The 18,647-nt window shown below is 46.8% G+C and overlaps 1 protein-coding gene across 1 annotated transcript in view; it reads left to right on the top strand.

The window, feature by feature from the left end:
• Positions 1-18,647, top strand: part of LOC108632884 (protein kinase C-binding protein NELL1) — a 50,899-nt gene that overhangs the window by 21,587 nt on the left and 10,665 nt on the right. The window contains 11 exon segments of the mRNA XM_018037733.2: positions 10,210-10,434; positions 13,255-13,405; positions 14,339-14,621; positions 14,739-14,894; positions 14,965-15,187; positions 15,258-15,449; positions 15,641-15,760; positions 16,241-16,501; positions 16,582-16,959; positions 17,067-17,326; positions 17,416-17,658. Of these exon segments, the coding sequence (XP_017893222.2) occupies positions 10,210-10,434; positions 13,255-13,405; positions 14,339-14,621; positions 14,739-14,894; positions 14,965-15,187; positions 15,258-15,449; positions 15,641-15,760; positions 16,241-16,501; positions 16,582-16,959; positions 17,067-17,326; positions 17,416-17,658 (2,492 nt within the window).

Below are 18,647 nucleotides of genomic sequence, written 5' to 3'. Positions count from 1 at the left end.
GTTTATGTACCTTAGAAAAACGCATTTCCTATAATTAAAAAGAAATCAGACGTCGGAAGAAGAATGCTAATAATAAATAGCTACGTGCTGAAAAGTATAGAAGCAAATATCCAATTAAGTATTGACGCTGACGAAAAATTTTTCAAAATTGCGAAAAATGTTTCAAATAAAAGTTGTTTTCCTTCTAACTTCGATATTTAACGAGTTATGTATGATTATTTAGCATTTTATTGATGTTGACAAAATCCGACCATTCCCACCGTCGAAACGGCGAACTTTTGGCAAAAAATTTCATTTTTCCTTAATTACTCCTAAACCGTTGAATCTACGAGAAAATTGTATACAACCTTTCTTGTAGAGGACGACGAGATCTACAATTTCTGTATAAAATTTTTTCGCTAGCATCAATATTTAACGAGTTATTGACGAAAAACGAAAAAACAGTTTTTTGCAAATAACTCGTAAACTATTGACGTTAGCGAAAAAAATTTACATGGAAATTGTAGATCTCGTCGTCCTCTACAAGAAAGGTCTAATGCAATTTTCCCGTATGTCCAACGGTTTGGGAGTTATTGGCCAAAAACGAAAATTTGGAAGAAATTGAAGGGGTACCCCTTGGAAAAATCTCGGAAAAATCGGAAATTTTTTTTTGTTGATTATTATTAGCATTGTTCTTCCGACGTCTGATTTCTTTTTAAAAAATGCGTTTCTAAAGTGCATAAACTTTTGGGATTGACTGTATAGCCAATACATCCTTAAATATTTTTCTGGTGCACGCGAGGGGAGTGACGTCGATTATCGAGGGAGGACACCCGTTTGCCGATTATTTCGAGTGGCTCGTCGATCGTCCTCGATCGGGTCTCGAGTGTGCAACATTCACGATGATTGACAGCCAGTGGAAAGGGCAGGACTGAATAAATGATCGTCATTTAGTTATCGTTGCTCCGACGTGCAGTTCATACATATTAGATAGCAGTTGCAACCGTTTCCTACTTTCCTCTTCCTGCATTCGTTCCTTGTAAAGTGTTTTCTCAGAAGCTTATTATTTCCGCCGTGTCTGAATGCTACTCTTGCAAGCTGTGCATCCGTTTATCTATCTCTTTCGTAAATGTATGAAATCAGCGTCAGCAGTCTTGTCACTGTTACGAGAAACTCGCCGAGAATTTCTACCGAAACCTGGTGGAAAATTTCTGTTCAATTCTGGCTGATCTAGCGAAATTCAGACAGCGCCCTAAGGACGAAACGAAGCGGGCTAACGAACATACGGCGAGTCCCGAAGGATGGAAGTCAGAGGGAGAGGCGACACGCGTGAACGAAGGGCCGGGGGCACAAAAGGCTGGGAAATGGAGAGCGAATTGCTCATTATCGAGTGGTCATGGTTCGAGGGAGCGGTCGGGATTTCACGGTCGCTACAGAGGGATGAGAGGACTTCTGTTCCAAGGGGTAGGGAATGAATCGCGCGAAAATTGTCTCCCATCCTCCTCCTCCGCGTGGGGTTTCTCGAGTCTTCTCGCGGGATTGAGCCGTGCTCGTCCAGACGGACCAACTTCGATTGAACCACCCCCTCGACGTTGCTTCCCTTCCACCGAGCCGTTTCGACACGGTAAATACGAGGGTTGTGGCAGGAAAGTGATTCGTACAAATTCGGGAAAGAACTTGCGAGACACGAGATATTTCTTCGTAACGGAACTCTGTCCTGTCATTTCGATTCAATGCCCGATAGATTTTTCTTTGATACAATTTTGTTTCTACTATAAAGAGAAACGGATAAATGTAACAGCAATGATCTCGCCTTTTCCAATTTGTACGAGCGAACGTTAGAGGGAACCCTCGAGCACGCGTAATCGCCGAGAGATTTTAAAGGAATCCGGTGCGCTTCAATTTCCAAGCGAGGCTTTTAGCACGCTTCCGGACTGACTCCTTCCCCGGGACCGTTTTTCCTTTTACGCCCGACAACGGCTTCCAAATGGCTGTACTTCACCGAACTACTTTCGAACGAGCCTTTTCATATGTAGATACACGCGATACTCTGTGGCACAACAAGGGTACGAAGTAATTTGTCAATGTCTGGCTAATTTTAGCTCGGATAAAACACATTTATCAGCTTTTTTGGATCGATGTAACAAGAAATAAAATAGGAATGTGTCTTTTGTCTGTAGATGAAATTATAGTTGCGGATAGTCGAATCGAATAGAAGGATCTCGTGTTTCGTGCAAGGCCGTCGACGTAACCGTCGGACTTTCGTTCCGATCATCGATACGAGTCACGTATTAAATATTTCAGGAATGTTTAAAGATTGATTGACAACCAAACTCGATTCAATTGATGTGAATTATTCACGTTATTCACAACGTTTCCTTCGATGCGCAAGAGAATCGTTGAAATTAGACGTCGATCAAAAATCAGATCGTTCATTGAGTAAAAAGTAACTGAATCCGCTTGATGAAAATAAGGAAGGTAACGGACGTCAAGAGACTTGAATATAATCGCGATTCTATTTCAACGTTTGTCGAACGGAGAGTCGCTATTTCTCACGTTCCGGCAACGAGGTTTCGCCTTAATCTCTATGAGGCGCTATTAATAAGACGCGATAACCTTCGTTACTTTAAATACAATGAACCCATTATGACCCTGTCAAAAGGCCAGCCTTCCTCTCCTCTCCTTTTCTTATCCTCATTCGGTTTTCTCCAATAAGCCATTTCGATTCGATATTCACCCCCTTTACGGTATTAAATTCTTTAGCCATGTGATTTATAGACCGCATTCAGGAATCAAATTCAATATCTCCAGTTTCCCATAAATTTCTTATCCGAGTGGTCGTACGTGGCGTTTAACATCTGTCCTAGATTGTACGTAAAACGCATTAAAATTGTGTCCCGGGGATTTTATTGACTGACGAAATGATTGAGAGCGGCCGGTTATGGTTGTTCATAACGTGCAAAGGTTCTCGCCGTGGAACGACCTATTTCGAGCGTCGAATAAATACGCTCGTTCCGATGTCTCTTGCCTTATTATTCGGCCTCGTAATTCTGTCCGCGCGTGGCGGTTAGCGCACATCTTTATCGAAGGAGCGCACCGTAAATACTTCCACCTTCCCGTGTCTCTCGGGAAACGTCCGCTTTTCATATTTCCATACGCGTCTCGCCAGAAAGTAAAAAAACGGGCAAATGAGAAGCCGGGGATATAAGGAAGGGAATACGGATACAGGGAGGCGGTTGCCGGTGACACGCGCTAGAATTTACGATATCTGGCGTTGTTCGTGACAGAACGAGATCCCCGGGGCAACGAACACTCCTATTGCAACGACAAGTACACCTGATGCGAGTTATGGCTAGTTTCTGATCCTGACACGGCCGGAAGTCTGAATTATTGCTAAAAATCCTTTTGGTAAAAATAATTTGATCGATCCAATGAAAAATGATAATAGGTGAACGATTTGTCGTTTCACATGTCGTGTTGCAATTGCCGTGACACGCGTAGTACGTGAAGCCTCGTACGTCGGTTCATTACAATTTGCCAGGGGTAGTAGTCGACGGAGAAATAGAAACAGGCACCAGGATCGGATTTTCTGACTCGAGAATACCAATTAGCGCCAAGTCGGATACGGATTCCTGGTTATTTTTGTTATGAATGCGTCAATTGTCCATCGCTTCTCGCGTGCGAGCCTCGGAAACTGTCTCATTGTACCACGAATAGTATCAGCAAGGGGGCGGCTCCAAGAAAGGTTTCGGGGGTACGAAAAAGGTTGCCTCTCGTAAAACGTCGCGCGCTTCTCGAAAATAGGTAGCCCGGGGCTCGTAAAGTCTTTTGTTGCGAGACTGTGAAACACGCATTCTCACCGCCGTCGACGTCGACGCGTCTCTGTCCCTGTCGCGTTTCTTCTTTTCTGTCTGACGGCCTGCCATTGGCGCCACGGTGACTTTGACCTTTCAACCCCCCTCGAACTGCTCTAACCCTATAGAATTTTATTCGCTCCTCGTCTCACAAATCTCGAAACTGATAGACATCCGGGCGGCGATTATTTGCGGCGAACGGGTGTCTTGAATTCTTCCGTATGGGGTGTCCCATCGATCGGTACGAAAATACACCGCATTGCTGAATTTACGTAACGTATAATCAATTTTTTACACCCTGTCGGACGGAGTCTTCGTGCCGGCTGTAACGTAAACGCGGCACGCGACCGCAGAGTGGATTGCGCGATAAAAATTCGACTCCGGCAGCCTTGCCGTGAACCTAAACTACCGTTCCAACGAAACAAATAGACCCATTAAAACGTTGAGAACGCGGTTAAGAAAATCTCGGATTCGACGAACGGTAATAAAACTAGCATGACGTCGCGTATGTATTCACGAACGGTAAACTGTCGATGTAACCGTGCCCCATTCACGCGGGCGCGATGTTCCATTGTTATCACGGCAACGGAACATTCGTAGACGAAGAAGAGAACGCGAGGCTAGGTCGAGCAATGGAATGAAATTCCAAAGAGACGACAAAGGCTGAGTCCCGTGGCGACTGGCCGATCGAGCGACACGTCCATTAAGAATAGCACAAGGTGGATTTAAATATCCGGCACCTGACCGACAGCCACGCACGGGGTGAAACAGCCTCTCTCAAACCTGCCAGATAAAAACAGCGCTACGCTTTCGAATCCGTAGGTTCAAATTAATGAGCGATGAGAGAAGGGAAAGTTCAGTTTCTAGTCTTTGATTATGCAAGCAGTTCGTTTAAACGTTCGCCGGGCGCGAAGCGATTCGACAAGGCCGCGACTACAACGGGAACAGCTTCCCAGTTTAATCGCCTTTGCAAGCCTGAAAAAGGCCGCCTTAAAGCCTAATGCTTTCCTCGATCGACGCTGCTTTCGCGCGGGTGGATCGATCGCCGCCACGGTTGAAAACGGAATTTCGTTTCGTTAATTTCAACATCTCGGCGAAACTTCGCGAAATGACAACGGTCACGAGAAGCTAGCATTCTCTCCACCGGGGTATTTGAACTCGTACGTACTTTATTCCTGGTAGAGCAGGAATAGGTGGTAATTCTCGTTACGTAAGGGAACTTTCAGGGAGACTGATTTAATCTGTTAAAACTTTGTGTAGATTCCCCTGTTTACATAAATCTGTCCAGACGCGTCTCGATATAACGAACCTGTTCTACTTTGTTGCATAAAACCCGCTATAACTACGTTATACTGCCATAACAACAGTAGTTTGTTGCTTTAAATCTCACTGTGCTACTTTATTGTATCCCATTGCCAAACGTGTTAAATAAACAGTCATTTATTGCAATTTTGAGAGTTGGCCCGTTCCTCGAAGCAAAAATACACAGCTACGATTATTCCTATAACAAAACTGAGTTATTTAGTTTAAATTATCATAATTTCGCACGGTTCCCCAAATGTCCTCTCGTTTTAATAGACGGAAAACACGATTTGTGTTTAAGTTAGGCGAATATTCCAAGGTGTATCGACCATAGGGAGTAACCACGGCGGCCTTGACCCTGGTCGAACCTCGTGAGCGTCGCACGAGGATTCTACACATGCAGTTTTTAGCCGCGACGGCGTCGGAATTCCGTCGACGCGTTGTGATATTCGATGGCTAGTGTGTCACGTGTTCGGTTACGAGAAATTTCAACGCTCTCGTGAAATTCGGCTCGCGGATATCACGCCGCGCGTCATTCGCCTCGAAATCCAATCCCACGTGGAAATTAAAAACCAAACCAGCCTTGTATAATGATTACTGTCGCAATTAATCGTCGTCAGTTGCGACGGTCAATTCTTGAATAGAATCGAGAAAACGAAAAAGCGTCGATAGGATTTTCTGTTTACGATTATTTACTTCTATCGTTAAAGATGATAACATGGTTTTAGAACGTCTATTGCGAGAGCCATGATTAAATTATTTATCAGGGCTATTAGAGTCGACGCGAGGTACATGTTTCATTCATGAGAGTCCCGAGCAATTATCCTCGTATGACAGCGATAACTCGGTTGAAAAATTCGCGTGCCTAGTAAACGGATCGATGTACCTGCGGACGATTGAACGAGTCACGTTCGACTAGTTCTTCTAGGAAGTTTCGTGTGCCGGTTAAACTTTCGAATAATGCATAACCGTGCCCACGATTATTGCTATCGATCGCGTGAAACGCTAACAAACGTTCAAGTGAAACTCAAGACGTCATCCTCTCTTTCTCGTTATTCCTCGTTTCGGGTAGTAAAAATAGGCAGAACGTTGTACATATTGGATTTCGATGAACGTCGAAGGGCTGACTCGTATTCCTCGCCCTTGTTTCATCGACTTAACCACTCCCAATTTTGTCATTTCTGAGTCCAATGACGATAATCAGCGTTCGCGTGATCGAGTTCCGAGAAGAGTCGCGAAGAAATTTGGAGGGTCGTTTGAAGTGGGATCGATGGACAGGACGGGTCACGGAGAACACTATCGTCGCCGGGTGTTATCGATTCGACAGCTACGGTTCCTGGCATTCGATGCTCGTTTCGTTTCTTCGGGATCTTACTCTCCACTGGCGTGAATGAAAAATGCGCCGCGCGTTGCACGCACACCCGCGTAAAAATAGAACCTCCGCCCCTTCGTCCCCGCGAGATTGATGCCTCGCATGCTATTAGCCTCTCTATGTGGATCAGCCTTTTTCTACTGCTGTCGATAATACGGGGATCGCGTGAGCTTCCCACTGAGAAGCTTGCATTTGTTATTTCCCGAGCTTTGCTCTTTCGATCTCCTCATGATTCATACAATTTAAATCCCGATTACATCTTTTCCTCCTATACATTTATACGAAATTGGATATACAAAAATATGTAGAAACGTACACGGCAAAACAGATAGACATCGTTATTGTTTTTGGGAGGTACGTCGATAGCTGAACGATTAAATTGATATAAAAGTTTCATCGGTTGACAGTTCGGGAGAGAAGCTTGCGCTGGCTGGGAAAATTCGATAACAACGGTTGTGCGTGGTTTTATAGCATACGACGGTTATGAATGATAAATGCGGGCGAGAACGCGGAAAGGTCATTATCCTCGCGTGCGGAAGCGTTTTCACTAAAAGGCTTTATTCACGGTTTACGCGAATTGCGTTCGCAATATTGTCGATACCGGGAATGCCAATATCAACAGCTAATACAGTAATCAGACTCTGAATTTAATTACGCGCTACCGACCATAATTAGTAGAACAGATAATTTCTATAGAACGCTAAATTCTATATCATCAATGATTATGACAAATGTAATTATGCATAAAAAACTCAAAATTGAGTAAATGTTTCACGTTGCGTCGTACTTAGAATTGGTAGCGTATGGTTGATCGGGACGTGGATGTTCTACTAGTTTGTAGATGTTTACTGTTAGGGCAAGAGGAGATTTACAACGATTCTAAAATTCCAAATGGCCACGAAGCCATCGACTTAACCGAAATAATATACGACCCTCGTACTACTTCATCAGCATCCATTCAATCTAACTCCGCCACTAAATAACCCGACTCCTAGCGAGTAAAAGAAGACTCTTAACCAGGACTTTGTAACAATCGACTGACACCTGGAAAAAGTCCTGATATGCCTCAGCGACATCCATTCAGTAGAAACCGTTAAATAATCTTTCCTCGGGACACCAGAAAAAGGATCAACGCATCCGCGTGTAGTACACGTGCCTATCTCATCAGTGAACTTGACACCGGCACTGCCGATCACTCGATCATCGTCGTATAGGTGCAGGTTGTAAATATCGATGGTATCTGTGTGGCCAGGCTCGTTAATCATCATCACCAGTGTCGAAGCATTTAGAAGAGTGTGTAGGTGTCTCGTACCGGCTCGTTCGCGAACATATGGCGAATGACTTGGACATTTTAGTAAATCCGTAATTGCAATCTGCGAGGTCCTCTTTCAGCTAGTTTTATCAAACGAAACTGTATCTCAAATGGTTCTGTCGTATCTCAATATGAATCGACATGTCACGTGATTTTCTCGTATGTGTATCCAATAAATGATATTTTCTTAATGCGAATTAATTGAGGAGAAAATGATTTTGATCCTGCTCCACCCTAGTTCTATCTCTTTCTCGACGATAATGCCGCGTACGGTTCGATAGCGGGCGTCGCGACGCCCGGCAGTCTGCCACCGTCGTCGTCGTCGTCGTCGTTCCATCCTGTTTCGTTCGGCGTCGTCGGTGGCGCACACACGCTCGCACTTAAAACACGAACACACACACCGTGGCGAGCGTTTTCGGCCGCGAGAACGCGTCCGTCGCTCTTACTTAGATGAACATGGGCGCCGCCTCCCAGAAATTCGCCCCGGTTCGTTAACCCTTTGCGACCCGAATCGATGGGGCTTGCACCACTTTTCTCATTCCGCACGCGTCGTTTACTATCGCTTCCAACAAAAACCCTTTCACGGATCTTTTATTAGAATCATTATCTCAGTTCTTTGAAAAATTGGTACCCATTTTATTTAGTAGATGTATTAGACACATTTACTTTATCCGATGGTCTATCGGTTTTAACGTCGTGTGGATCCTGCGGGGACCGCGGTCAAAGGAATGGTCGTTGACGTTGCTGGAACAGATAAATCAACGACGAGGCACGGTTTTAGTCGGCGCCATTAATTAATCGGACGATTTGCTCCAATTAATGTTGTTCCATCTACAAAATCCCGCGATTGTTTCATCAAAGCGTCCCGCGCCTCTTTTTGGCTCGTTACGCAATTAAAAACAGCGAGAGCGAGCGATTCACGGACCGTTTTAGAAACGTTTCACGTCGCGTTGTTTACGCCGTTTTGTTGGCCCGCCGTACCTCCCGTCCTCCCTCGAGCGGCTCCTCAATGGCCCCGTTGATTCGTCACTTGAATCCCAGTCAATTAGCGAACAAGCCTCTAGAATTCGCCTCCGAAATTTTTAACCAGCTTGTTTTGTTCCGTCTGTTCTCTCCTTGTTTTTGTTGGTAGAGAGCCGTCGACGGCCCTTGAAGCTTTTCAAGCTGGAATGCAAAGCGAGGATTCTCTTTCCCAGTTTCGCCTCGAAGTCGGCTCTCGCTAATTGCGAACAGATAATTTTAGTAGATCAGAATATCTCTGATCCCGATACGTTTCGCGTCCGGCACGAAACAGAGCTACGACCCGCGTGGTTAAAGTACTTTCAGGAAGTGGAACGAAACGACACTCCTGACTCTTGATCGACAGGAAATGTGTTTGGACGTTTGTAACGACTCGTGTCATAACCCGCGTGGCGCCGCTAGTCCAGACGCGCGTCTCATATCAGTAAAAAGCGCGATTCACGGTGCATACTGTCGGTCACGTTCAAGATGTTATCTTTACTTCCCGAGCTTTTCTCCTTTTCAATAGGATATCAGACATCTCGCAGGTAAAAGATATCGCGTGCACTCGAAACGGTCCATTTCCTTCGCTTATGAAACTGAAATGCGTGCATCGGGCTTTCTCTCGCCTGGTCTCGAAGTCGAACGAGCCTCCACTCGACAAGCAATAAAAGTTCAATGGCGTATTTCCACTCTCTTTCCCCTGAAAAATGCTAAGGGCCGTTCGAGTAGCATTCATCGTCGAGGCGAGAGAAGGAGCGGTAGATAAGAAAAGGAAAGAGAGGTAGCCCTCTCGAAGAAGCGTGCTGGTATCGATCGAGTCTTCATGGTCGACGCTCGTTATCGGTGTTTCCTTGCTTTTCCCTTGTCCTCTCTCTCTCTCTCTCTCTCTCTCTTCATCGTAAACAGCTTTATACGAAAAATCCATTTCGAGTAACGATGATTGAACCTGGCTGGGAAAAAGCTTTTCCGGTTGTCTTTTTTTTCCCGACCTGCCAATATCCTTTTACCTTGTTGCAAAGGGGTTGACCGTGCTAATAACAATGTCCGCTCTCGGTGAGTGACCGGTAAAGGGTGGTAAAGGAGACCCGTTTCGGGAAATTGAAAGCTCTGTCAGGTGGCCGACGGGCCATTTTTCTCTGCCGGAGGTTTTCCCACCATCCGGGTGGTCCATCCGTAGTGCAATTTATGAACGTTCTTTTACCCTTTATAAACCATCGTATAAACAATTAAACGCGCGCAGAACATTCGTCAAAATGACTTTATAAACAGTCGTAACGCGTCTGATGCCGTACAATACCGTGGCCAATAAATCGATTCGTTGTTATGACTGATTTTTACGAGTGGTAGTCGGTGTTTAAAATGAGCGACACGTTTCTGTTTGTTTTTAGTGTCTGGCACGGCAAACAAGAAAGAGGAAGAGACGGCGGTGGCCACCGTTGGCATCACGGAGGAGAGCACCGGTGGCAGTGTCCTGGGTACGAAATCCAGAACGGGCACGGATCCTGGCGGAGGCATAGACCTCTTGGCAGCGTTGCAGCTGCACAACACCACGCGACAGGGTGTTACACAGGTGCCAGGACTCGTTAGGTTAAAGCCAGCCTATTATCTCCAAGGTAAGTTTTGACGTTGGGCGTTGCGGATAATCAGCCAAAATAAGACGTGAAGTGAGAATAGATGAGAATTTCCTTTATCCCTTCCACTTCTGATGTTCCGTCTATTGTTGGATATCGAACGTATCTTTCAAATTTTCTGTTCCATAAGTTTTGTATGATCAGACTCTTAAATCACAATTTTGAAGTATCTTTAGCGGTCGATGAGTATGCGCGTATTCAAATATTGTTTGCGAGGACGAGCTAAGGGGTTAGTAAATCATTTTGTCCAATTTCGACCGACACGAGTTGCGTGCGGGTCACGTCGTAAATTTCATTGAGAGAGTCGAAATTTGTATCCGTCGAGAGCTCTCTTAACCCGAATACGGCCTGATTTGCATATCGGAGGGTCGTTTCGGGCGCAAGCCTCCTTCCGGCGATTCACATCCTGTGTTCGTTGTAAATGTTCGTTATCACTACGATTCTTCTTGATTCTTCGTGGTATATTGTTCGTAATAAGAAAATTTGACGGGATACAAAGGGAGAGAGATCAAGTGGAAAAACAATTACCGTTTATCGGCGAACACCGTGGCCGGTTACGTAACGAGCGATTAATCGATATTGTGAAAGGTCAGTTTCATAGCCGCGTCGTCTCCCTTCGAGGGAATTCCCTCGGTGCCTTAACCGAGTATCGATTGTTCTTTCGAGCATCCAGTGGATTGCACATTGTTCGCTTTTAACTTGGAACAGGGCGACCTAACGATTTTTCTGTTTCAAAACGTAACGAGTCTACTAATATTGGTAAAATAAATAAATAAATGGGAGTAGAGTTATGTCCGATGAGCAAAAAGATTTTCGATATTTCTATGGAACGTGCTCTACACGAAATAAAGTATTCAGAAGCGCCCTGTGTAACGATCGACGGCTGAGAAACACGCACACAGCGGTGGGCGAAAGCGTGGGCGACGGTGCAACGTCCTCGAAAACCGGGGGTGGTTGGCCCAAGGAGTTTCCCCCGAAAGAAATTTCGATTACCGACCCCTCGTTCGCCGCTTTTCCAACCCCTTCGCGATGCTTATTCCTCTTCGCCTTCGCACGAGCGTTCTCGACCAGCTGAAATTGCTGAGAATCATTGCATCGGTTCTTTTCAAAACTTCGGAGCTCGTTGAAAATTAAACCTGCGAGCTCGTATCAGTTATAAACAAATATTTTCTCTATCTCCTCCCTATTATTCTTCCATTAAGTTCTGGACATGTGTTCGTTCTCCTCGCGTTCACCCTCGATAAATATCGTTTTGGACAGTAGGTCGTGCCCGATGGATTCGGTTTATTCAGCTCGAATCACAGAGGAGCATTGTGACCGAGCGGACAAAGGATATAGCCCCGACACGTGTCAGAGAATTTTCCTCTGAACATGGAAAACAAGATCCCGCTATCCCCCTTTTGTAATCCAGGGAACCAGCTCCTGGAATTGTTCGACCCCATAGGTTCGCCCTGATCCCACTGCGATCTAATCTACTATTTATTTCCGAAGCGGCGACTATCTGTTCGCAGATGCTAAATTAATGCCGGTCCTGTCACCGTTCTCTAGTACTGATTTATGCACTGTTTCTTTTTCTGATGTTGATTTAGATTAATTGAATCTAGACCGAGATTTCTTTTATCTCGTAAATCACTGATGTATCGGTGTAATTACTGCATAAGAGAACTGCCTGAGACAAGTGTTCACGTTCGAGTCAGCTTGGATATTCACATGTAACGAGCTAAGCGGTGTATATTTGCTCGAGGTGGGGATAGGAGTCATCGATACGTGTGCCAGTTGGCTTGGAACGATTACGTACGGCTCGAAAGGGGTACGCGTATCGTTCGTTCAACTCGTTAATGAAGCGTGGACGTGGATAATTGAGCGAAGAGGAGGCTCAATGGTTCGATGGTCCTGCGCGGTACAGCGCACCCCGGTGTCCGGTTACTCATTTTATTAAGACTCGCGCTGAAACTCGAGGCCCCGAAGCCCGGCCCGTGCGCAGTTGCTCCGGGCCCCCCGACTAAGGATTACACGGCCGCGCGAACAATTAATCCCGCAGGATCAATTTTGCAACGGGTACCGTGCCATTGCGAGCGTCATGCCACTTCTGAAACTTTATCGCACGTGCCTCGCTACCAACTTGCTAATGAATGGGACACTATTAGACGTATATGAGGTCTCGAGTTACTGACTCGACTTAATAGATTCAATCTACTGTAGTTAATGCCGGCTACGAACATCGGAATAAAAATTAACACATGTTCAATACAGCGTTCGATACGACGATTCATATAACGGTCAGTAGAATGATTGATAATGATGCCTCTGAAAACTGTGTTCGAACAGTTAAACCGTTTGATTTTCGCAAATCACCCGTGAAAATTGGGCGTGCATCGATGCGAGAATCGGAGGCAATCGAATTTTCGCGTTACGTAACTGCGAGCAGGAAACCGTGAATCGATGCGACCTACCAAAAATTTTCGGCTGACCTATATTCCGAAATCTGGCGAGCTCGTTTGTCATCGAGCCGAACAATGTTCCCAAAGGAACTTCTGCTTCTACCCGGTTCCCAACTTCTCTGAACGGTAGATCGCTTCGACAAAGAGTCGGTCCGTCCGATGAAACTTCGCGCGGAGAACACGTTTATGTTGATCCTCGTATTAATTCGTTTGAAATAATGTTGATCTACGATTGATTAAACAGCGAGAATGAATTTCCAATGGAGTTTTACTTGGTAATCGAGTGGAACGTAGGAGATATGGCTGCCGTTAGCTGTGCGAGATAGCGTGGCGGAGGTATGATTGAGTTTTACTACTTCAGGCGAGGAGAGGGAGCTCCGACTGAACGAGGCGAGCTTCGAACGAGCGGCCACGCTACTCCGGCGGGTTCCGGAATTCACTATAGCCGCCGCTCTGCGACAAGAGGAGGCCAATTCCGGGACAATCGTCGCCTTTTCACATGGGAACAATAGGTACACGGGATCACGCGTAATTTCATTCCTCGCGCCGCGTTCCACTCCATTCCATTCCCTTCATTCCGTTCGAACTATGCGTAAACGGAACACGTTCCACGCCTCTCTGGCATCGATCTCAAACATGTAATTTGTTTTCAAAGAAAACGCGTCAGCCTTTATAAATTATTTATGTTCTTTACTCGATAATTAATAAACACGTGACGAGATCGATGAGCCGAATTGTCTGTGCTTTTCGCTTTGTCCTTGTTCGTCTGAGGGTGTGAACGAAGTCAGAAAAGAAACGTCTTAAGGAAGTTACTGTGTCAATTGTTGGGAAAGCGAGAAACGGAGAGCACTTAACCCGAAAGTAGTCGCACCCTCGACTGGCACGTGAGTAGTGCAGTCTAGTCGTTTTGACCTGGCTGACACAAATTGGATGCACGACATCTACGTACGTGTCTACGTATTTAGACGGTAATTAACACGCTTCGCTGAGCGGAAACCACCGACGGAGTTTAGCCAGAATTAAACGTTGATCTCCACGGATCTAGAGATCTCCGTGAGATTGATTTTAATTGCCGTTGGACTGGCTCTTGGCCGATTTGCGCCAACAACTCTCGGTTCCATTTGTCTTTGATTCGAAGGACGAAGCGAAAGATTTTCACGATATTCATTGTCACGAATCAATTAGAAACTAACTGGAAGGTGCATGATAAGCGTGGAACGTCAACTCTCTAATTCAATCTAATTCCGTAGAGCATTCAATTTAGAAGATGTCGATCGATTTACGAACATTACTCGTGTCGCAATAGCTGTTGATCAGTTAATCCATTCGATTAAATTGGAATATCGTCGATTTTTAAACTGTGTTCGAGACGTCTGAATTAAAGTAAACGCTTGAGACACGATTTGGGAATTGCGAGGGTTTGAATTTTTGCGAAATTGTGGCAGATATTTGGAGCTGCAGAGCAGCGGTCGTAAGGACGAGCTACGGCTTCACTACGTCTCGCGTCGGGACGGTAGCGTCCACGTGGAGGCGTTTCCTTTCCGATTGGCCGACGGTGCCTGGCACAGGGTCGCCCTGAGCGTAAGCGGCTCGCAGGTCGAGCTGCTCGTCGACTGTCATCCCTTGTACAGGCGGTTGCTCAGGCCCGGACCACCTGACACCAATTTCACTCTGCCGCAGCTACAGCTCTGGGTCGGCCAGAGAAACGTCAGGCACTTTCTCTTCAAGGTACGACCTCTTTTCTCGTCGCTGTTCCTTCACCCAGTTTCCCAGTTTCTTACACCCCCGTTTCTCGCTTGAATCTAAAAATCGACTGAGACGAGCTCGTACGTTCGTGCGCCACAGGGTGCTTTGCAGGACGTGAAGCTGATACCGGGGCCCCATGGCTACCTCTCCCAGTGTCCCCAGCTCGACTCGTCCTGCCCTACCTGCGGTCAATTTTCTATATTACAAAACACGGTTGAACAGCTGATGCATAATCTGAACGAGTTAACGCGTAGGGTGAGTAGCCGGTCCGACGGGCCCTCGCGGGTGTCTTTTAGCGTTTGTTCATTGACGTCCTTCCTTTTAGCTAGCCGCTGCAGAGGGCAGGATAAGCAAGGTGGAGGAATGCGAGTGCCAAAAGTCCTGCAGAGCGAACGGCACCGTCCACGAGGACGGCGCGACTTGGGAGAAAGGCTGTCAGCAATGTTCTTGCGTCCACGGCGAGATCGAGTGCAGGCCGACGCCCTGCGCTCCCGCCACCTGCAAGAATCCTGTCATTCCTCAGGGACAATGTTGTCCCATTTGCTTGAGTATGTATCGATGATTAAGAGAGTTATCGCTCCGATTCTCGATTCAGCTACGAGATACGAATGTCCACAGAGCAATGTTACCTGCACGGGGTGATGTACGATCACGGTGAGAAAGTGTCGCCGAAACAGTGCGTCGAATGCAAGTGTTTCGACGGCAGCTTCACCTGTAAGAGATTCGACACCGAGACCAGGTGTCCGCCGCTGCCCTGCCCGCCGAGCGAGCAGATCAGCGTGGCCGAGGAGTGCTGCAAATTTTGTCCAGGTACCAATCTCTAATCATTTCGTGCGATTGAAATTTTGTCAATCCTTCGTACTAATTGTACGCGTGCATGCCATCGCGCATGCCGGCTGAATAAAGTGAATCTAACAATGAGAATAATAGCTTGATCCGATTACTAAAATGATTGCTAATTATTCTAACTGTCCCTGCATCCGCTAACCAAATTTAACCAGGGGTGGACTACTGCGCGAAGGGCCACAAGTGTCACGCTAACGCGTCCTGCCTGAACCTCCAGACGACGTACGCCTGCCACTGCGATATCGGTTTCCAAGGGGACGGTCATAACTGTCACGGTACCTAATGCTTCTAACTAATACTGCCTCTATCTTCGTTTATCCGTCTCGCTAGTGATCGCGTTTAACAGATCACGAATTCAATCCGTCGTACAGTTCGAATGATTGCTCGGATTAGTATAGATTTATTTTTAAGAACTGCATACTTGAAGATGTTCTTTGAATTTCGATGAGTGGACTAATTTTTTGGCCTCGACTGTAGCTGCGGAGGATCGATCGGCACGTTTCCGGCGATCGATCCTCCGCGATGAAATATGCAGAGGGTGGGTGTTGTGTTGACACACAATTCCGACGCGTTTGTACGTTCGTCAGATCGTCGATGATTGCGGTCAACAGAATTGCGGTTCTCGTTCTCTGTAATATTCACGACAGGTGCTTGACATTCTATAACGGAAACGTTCCCTCCCACGCAGAACTTTAAATCGTTTCTTTCATTAAACGAAGAAAAAATATATATATATATACATATTGGCGACACAGATGTAGACGAGTGCAAGCAGCAAGGTGGCTCCGAGGGCCATCACTGCAACGCGAACACTAAATGCGTGAACGTGATCGGGTCCTACACGTGCGAGTGTCTTCCGGGTTACCACAGAGTGGACAAGTTCAACTGCGCGGAGCTGGACGAGTGCGCGACTGGTCATCACGCGTGCGACGAGCACGCGACTTGCGTCAACACCGCGGGCAGTTACTATTGTATCTGTAAGGACGGCTACACCGGCGATGGCTACGCATGTAAACGTACGTCCATCCCTTAGAGTAAAATTGAATTCGGGAAATACTCGGTATCGCAACGGAGAATCTCTGTTCCTTGTGTTTAGCCGTTTGCAATCAGACCTGCCAGAACGGCGGCGAGTGCGTGGCACCGGGTAAGTGTTCCTGCCGACGCGGTTACATCGGGAACAGCTGCGAGCTCGATCTCGACGAGTGCGCGAGCGATCTGCACCGCTGCCACCAATCGTCGACCTGTTTCAACATGCCCGGTTGGTATTATTGCCGTTGCAAGCCGGGATACAGGAGCGCCCTGCACGACAGCACCCAGGGCACCCAGTGCCTCGACATCGACGAGTGCAACGATCAGACGATCGAGAGGAGGCACACCTGTCATCCCACCGCCAACTGCGTCAACACCGAGGGCGGCTACGAGTGCGTTTGCCCGCCTCAGGAGGACAATCACACTATGGTGGAATGTAGGCTGAGTAAGTTTGCCGCCGACCATTAACTGTTAGGGGACTCTCCCAACCGGTCCGCTTAGTTTGTCCAGCAATTAACCTCGTTCGATAGTGAAAGAATAACCGTGCGACAGGTTGTTGGTTCGAGAATCGGGAGTTGAAGAACGGCGAGACCCTGGCGCCGGCGGGGAACCCTTGCAGGAGGTGTACGTGCAAGGACGGCGTGATCACTTGCAGGGATCCCATCTGCGATTGCAGCGCGCCCGGAAGTCACAGAGATAAATGCTGTCCGCAGTGCGACCCGGCGGCCTCCTGTAGGCATCAGGAACTTCACCACCTAGTCTTCAGGAGCGGGGAACGATGGATTTACCAATGCCAGACATGCGAATGCCTGGTAACTATTCGTCTTAAATTTCCGTTTCACTCGTTTCCTCACCGGAGCTCATTTTATTACATCGAGAGTCGGGATCTGATTGCTTTCAGTACGGCGAGATAGACTGCTGGCAGATGGAGTGTCCACCGGTCACCTGTTCGAATCCCGTCACGGAGGACGGCGATTGTTGTCCCCGTTGCGAGGACGATCCCTGCGCGAGGGAATTGCCCGGAAACGGTACTTCCCTCTCGATTCTGACCAGACCCAGACCCTGCAGCTACTCGGGGATCATCCACGACAGCGGCAGTTCTTGGCAGGACCCGCATGACAAGTGCACCACGTGCGAGTGCAAGGTAAGAAGGACCTCCGGCCCCCTTCGCCGACTAAGGGGACCGAGGAATCGTCGGTCCCGCAGGATACGGATAGTATAGGGGGGGGGGGGATTCGTGTGGGAAGCGAGGCGCGAACCGTGTCGGAGAAACGCTCTGGCCTTGATGAGAATCATTTTCATTTAAGAAAATCGATATTTCAATTCGACTCGAACTCGTCGTTCAAACGTGATTTGCTCGATTCGGGGAAGATAGCGCTACGAGCTCAAGTAGTGTGGCCACGCTCGTTTACACGGAGCAGATACCGGTACAGTAGAATAGGAGCGTCTTGGTCAGACGCCGCGCTCCCGTTTCGCGCCTTCTCACACGAAACCGAGAGCTCAAGGTCAGTAAATGAATAGAGAAAGAATAAGTATCGTCTTCGTGGGTCTGTAATGTGTCTGATCAGTTGCGTTCGCTGTGGTACGTGGAAGCAACCATGTATAATTTAAAAAAAAAATCGCTGTACCATAATATACGCGTGGCGGATCGATCCGCTCTTCTCGCAATATTAACTATGCTTACATTCTGCATGGACGTGACTAACTTCGATTCAGACTTTAATTATATTCCTCTGACGTCAAATTTTTTGATCGACCGCCACTCGTAAGTCATTCACCGGCATATAAATATACTTGTTTTACTCTCGCTCTTTTTTTCTCTATCTGTTTTCGTCTCTTTGTCATTTGTTTAAACGCGTCAGTTGGGTAACACTCGTATAGTACAAGATACCCAGATCACAGTATAAGAAAGAACAGTAGGTTCATTCTGTGAAAGAGCGTACTAATAATTAAATCTTGCGTATGATAAAATCGAATAACGCAGGACTAATCGATTGATTAATTCGTTTATCGTCAATTATTCCTTAACGAGTGGACTTCGGAGGAAATTGCATGCAACCTTTTTTGTACCTTGAAACATTTCGCTAGCGAACAGAAGTTGTAGCTCTAGTGGTCAGCTACAAAAGAGTTCTT

Source organism: Ceratina calcarata, unplaced genomic scaffold (genome assembly GCF_001652005.2).
Source record: "Ceratina calcarata isolate Rehan_Ccalc_2016 unplaced genomic scaffold, ASM165200v1 scaffold178.2, whole genome shotgun sequence".
Taxonomy (NCBI): Eukaryota; Metazoa; Arthropoda; class Insecta; order Hymenoptera; family Apidae; genus Ceratina; species Ceratina calcarata.
The sequence above is the reverse complement of the archived record's forward strand: the minus strand, read 5'-3'. Positions and strand labels throughout refer to the sequence as shown.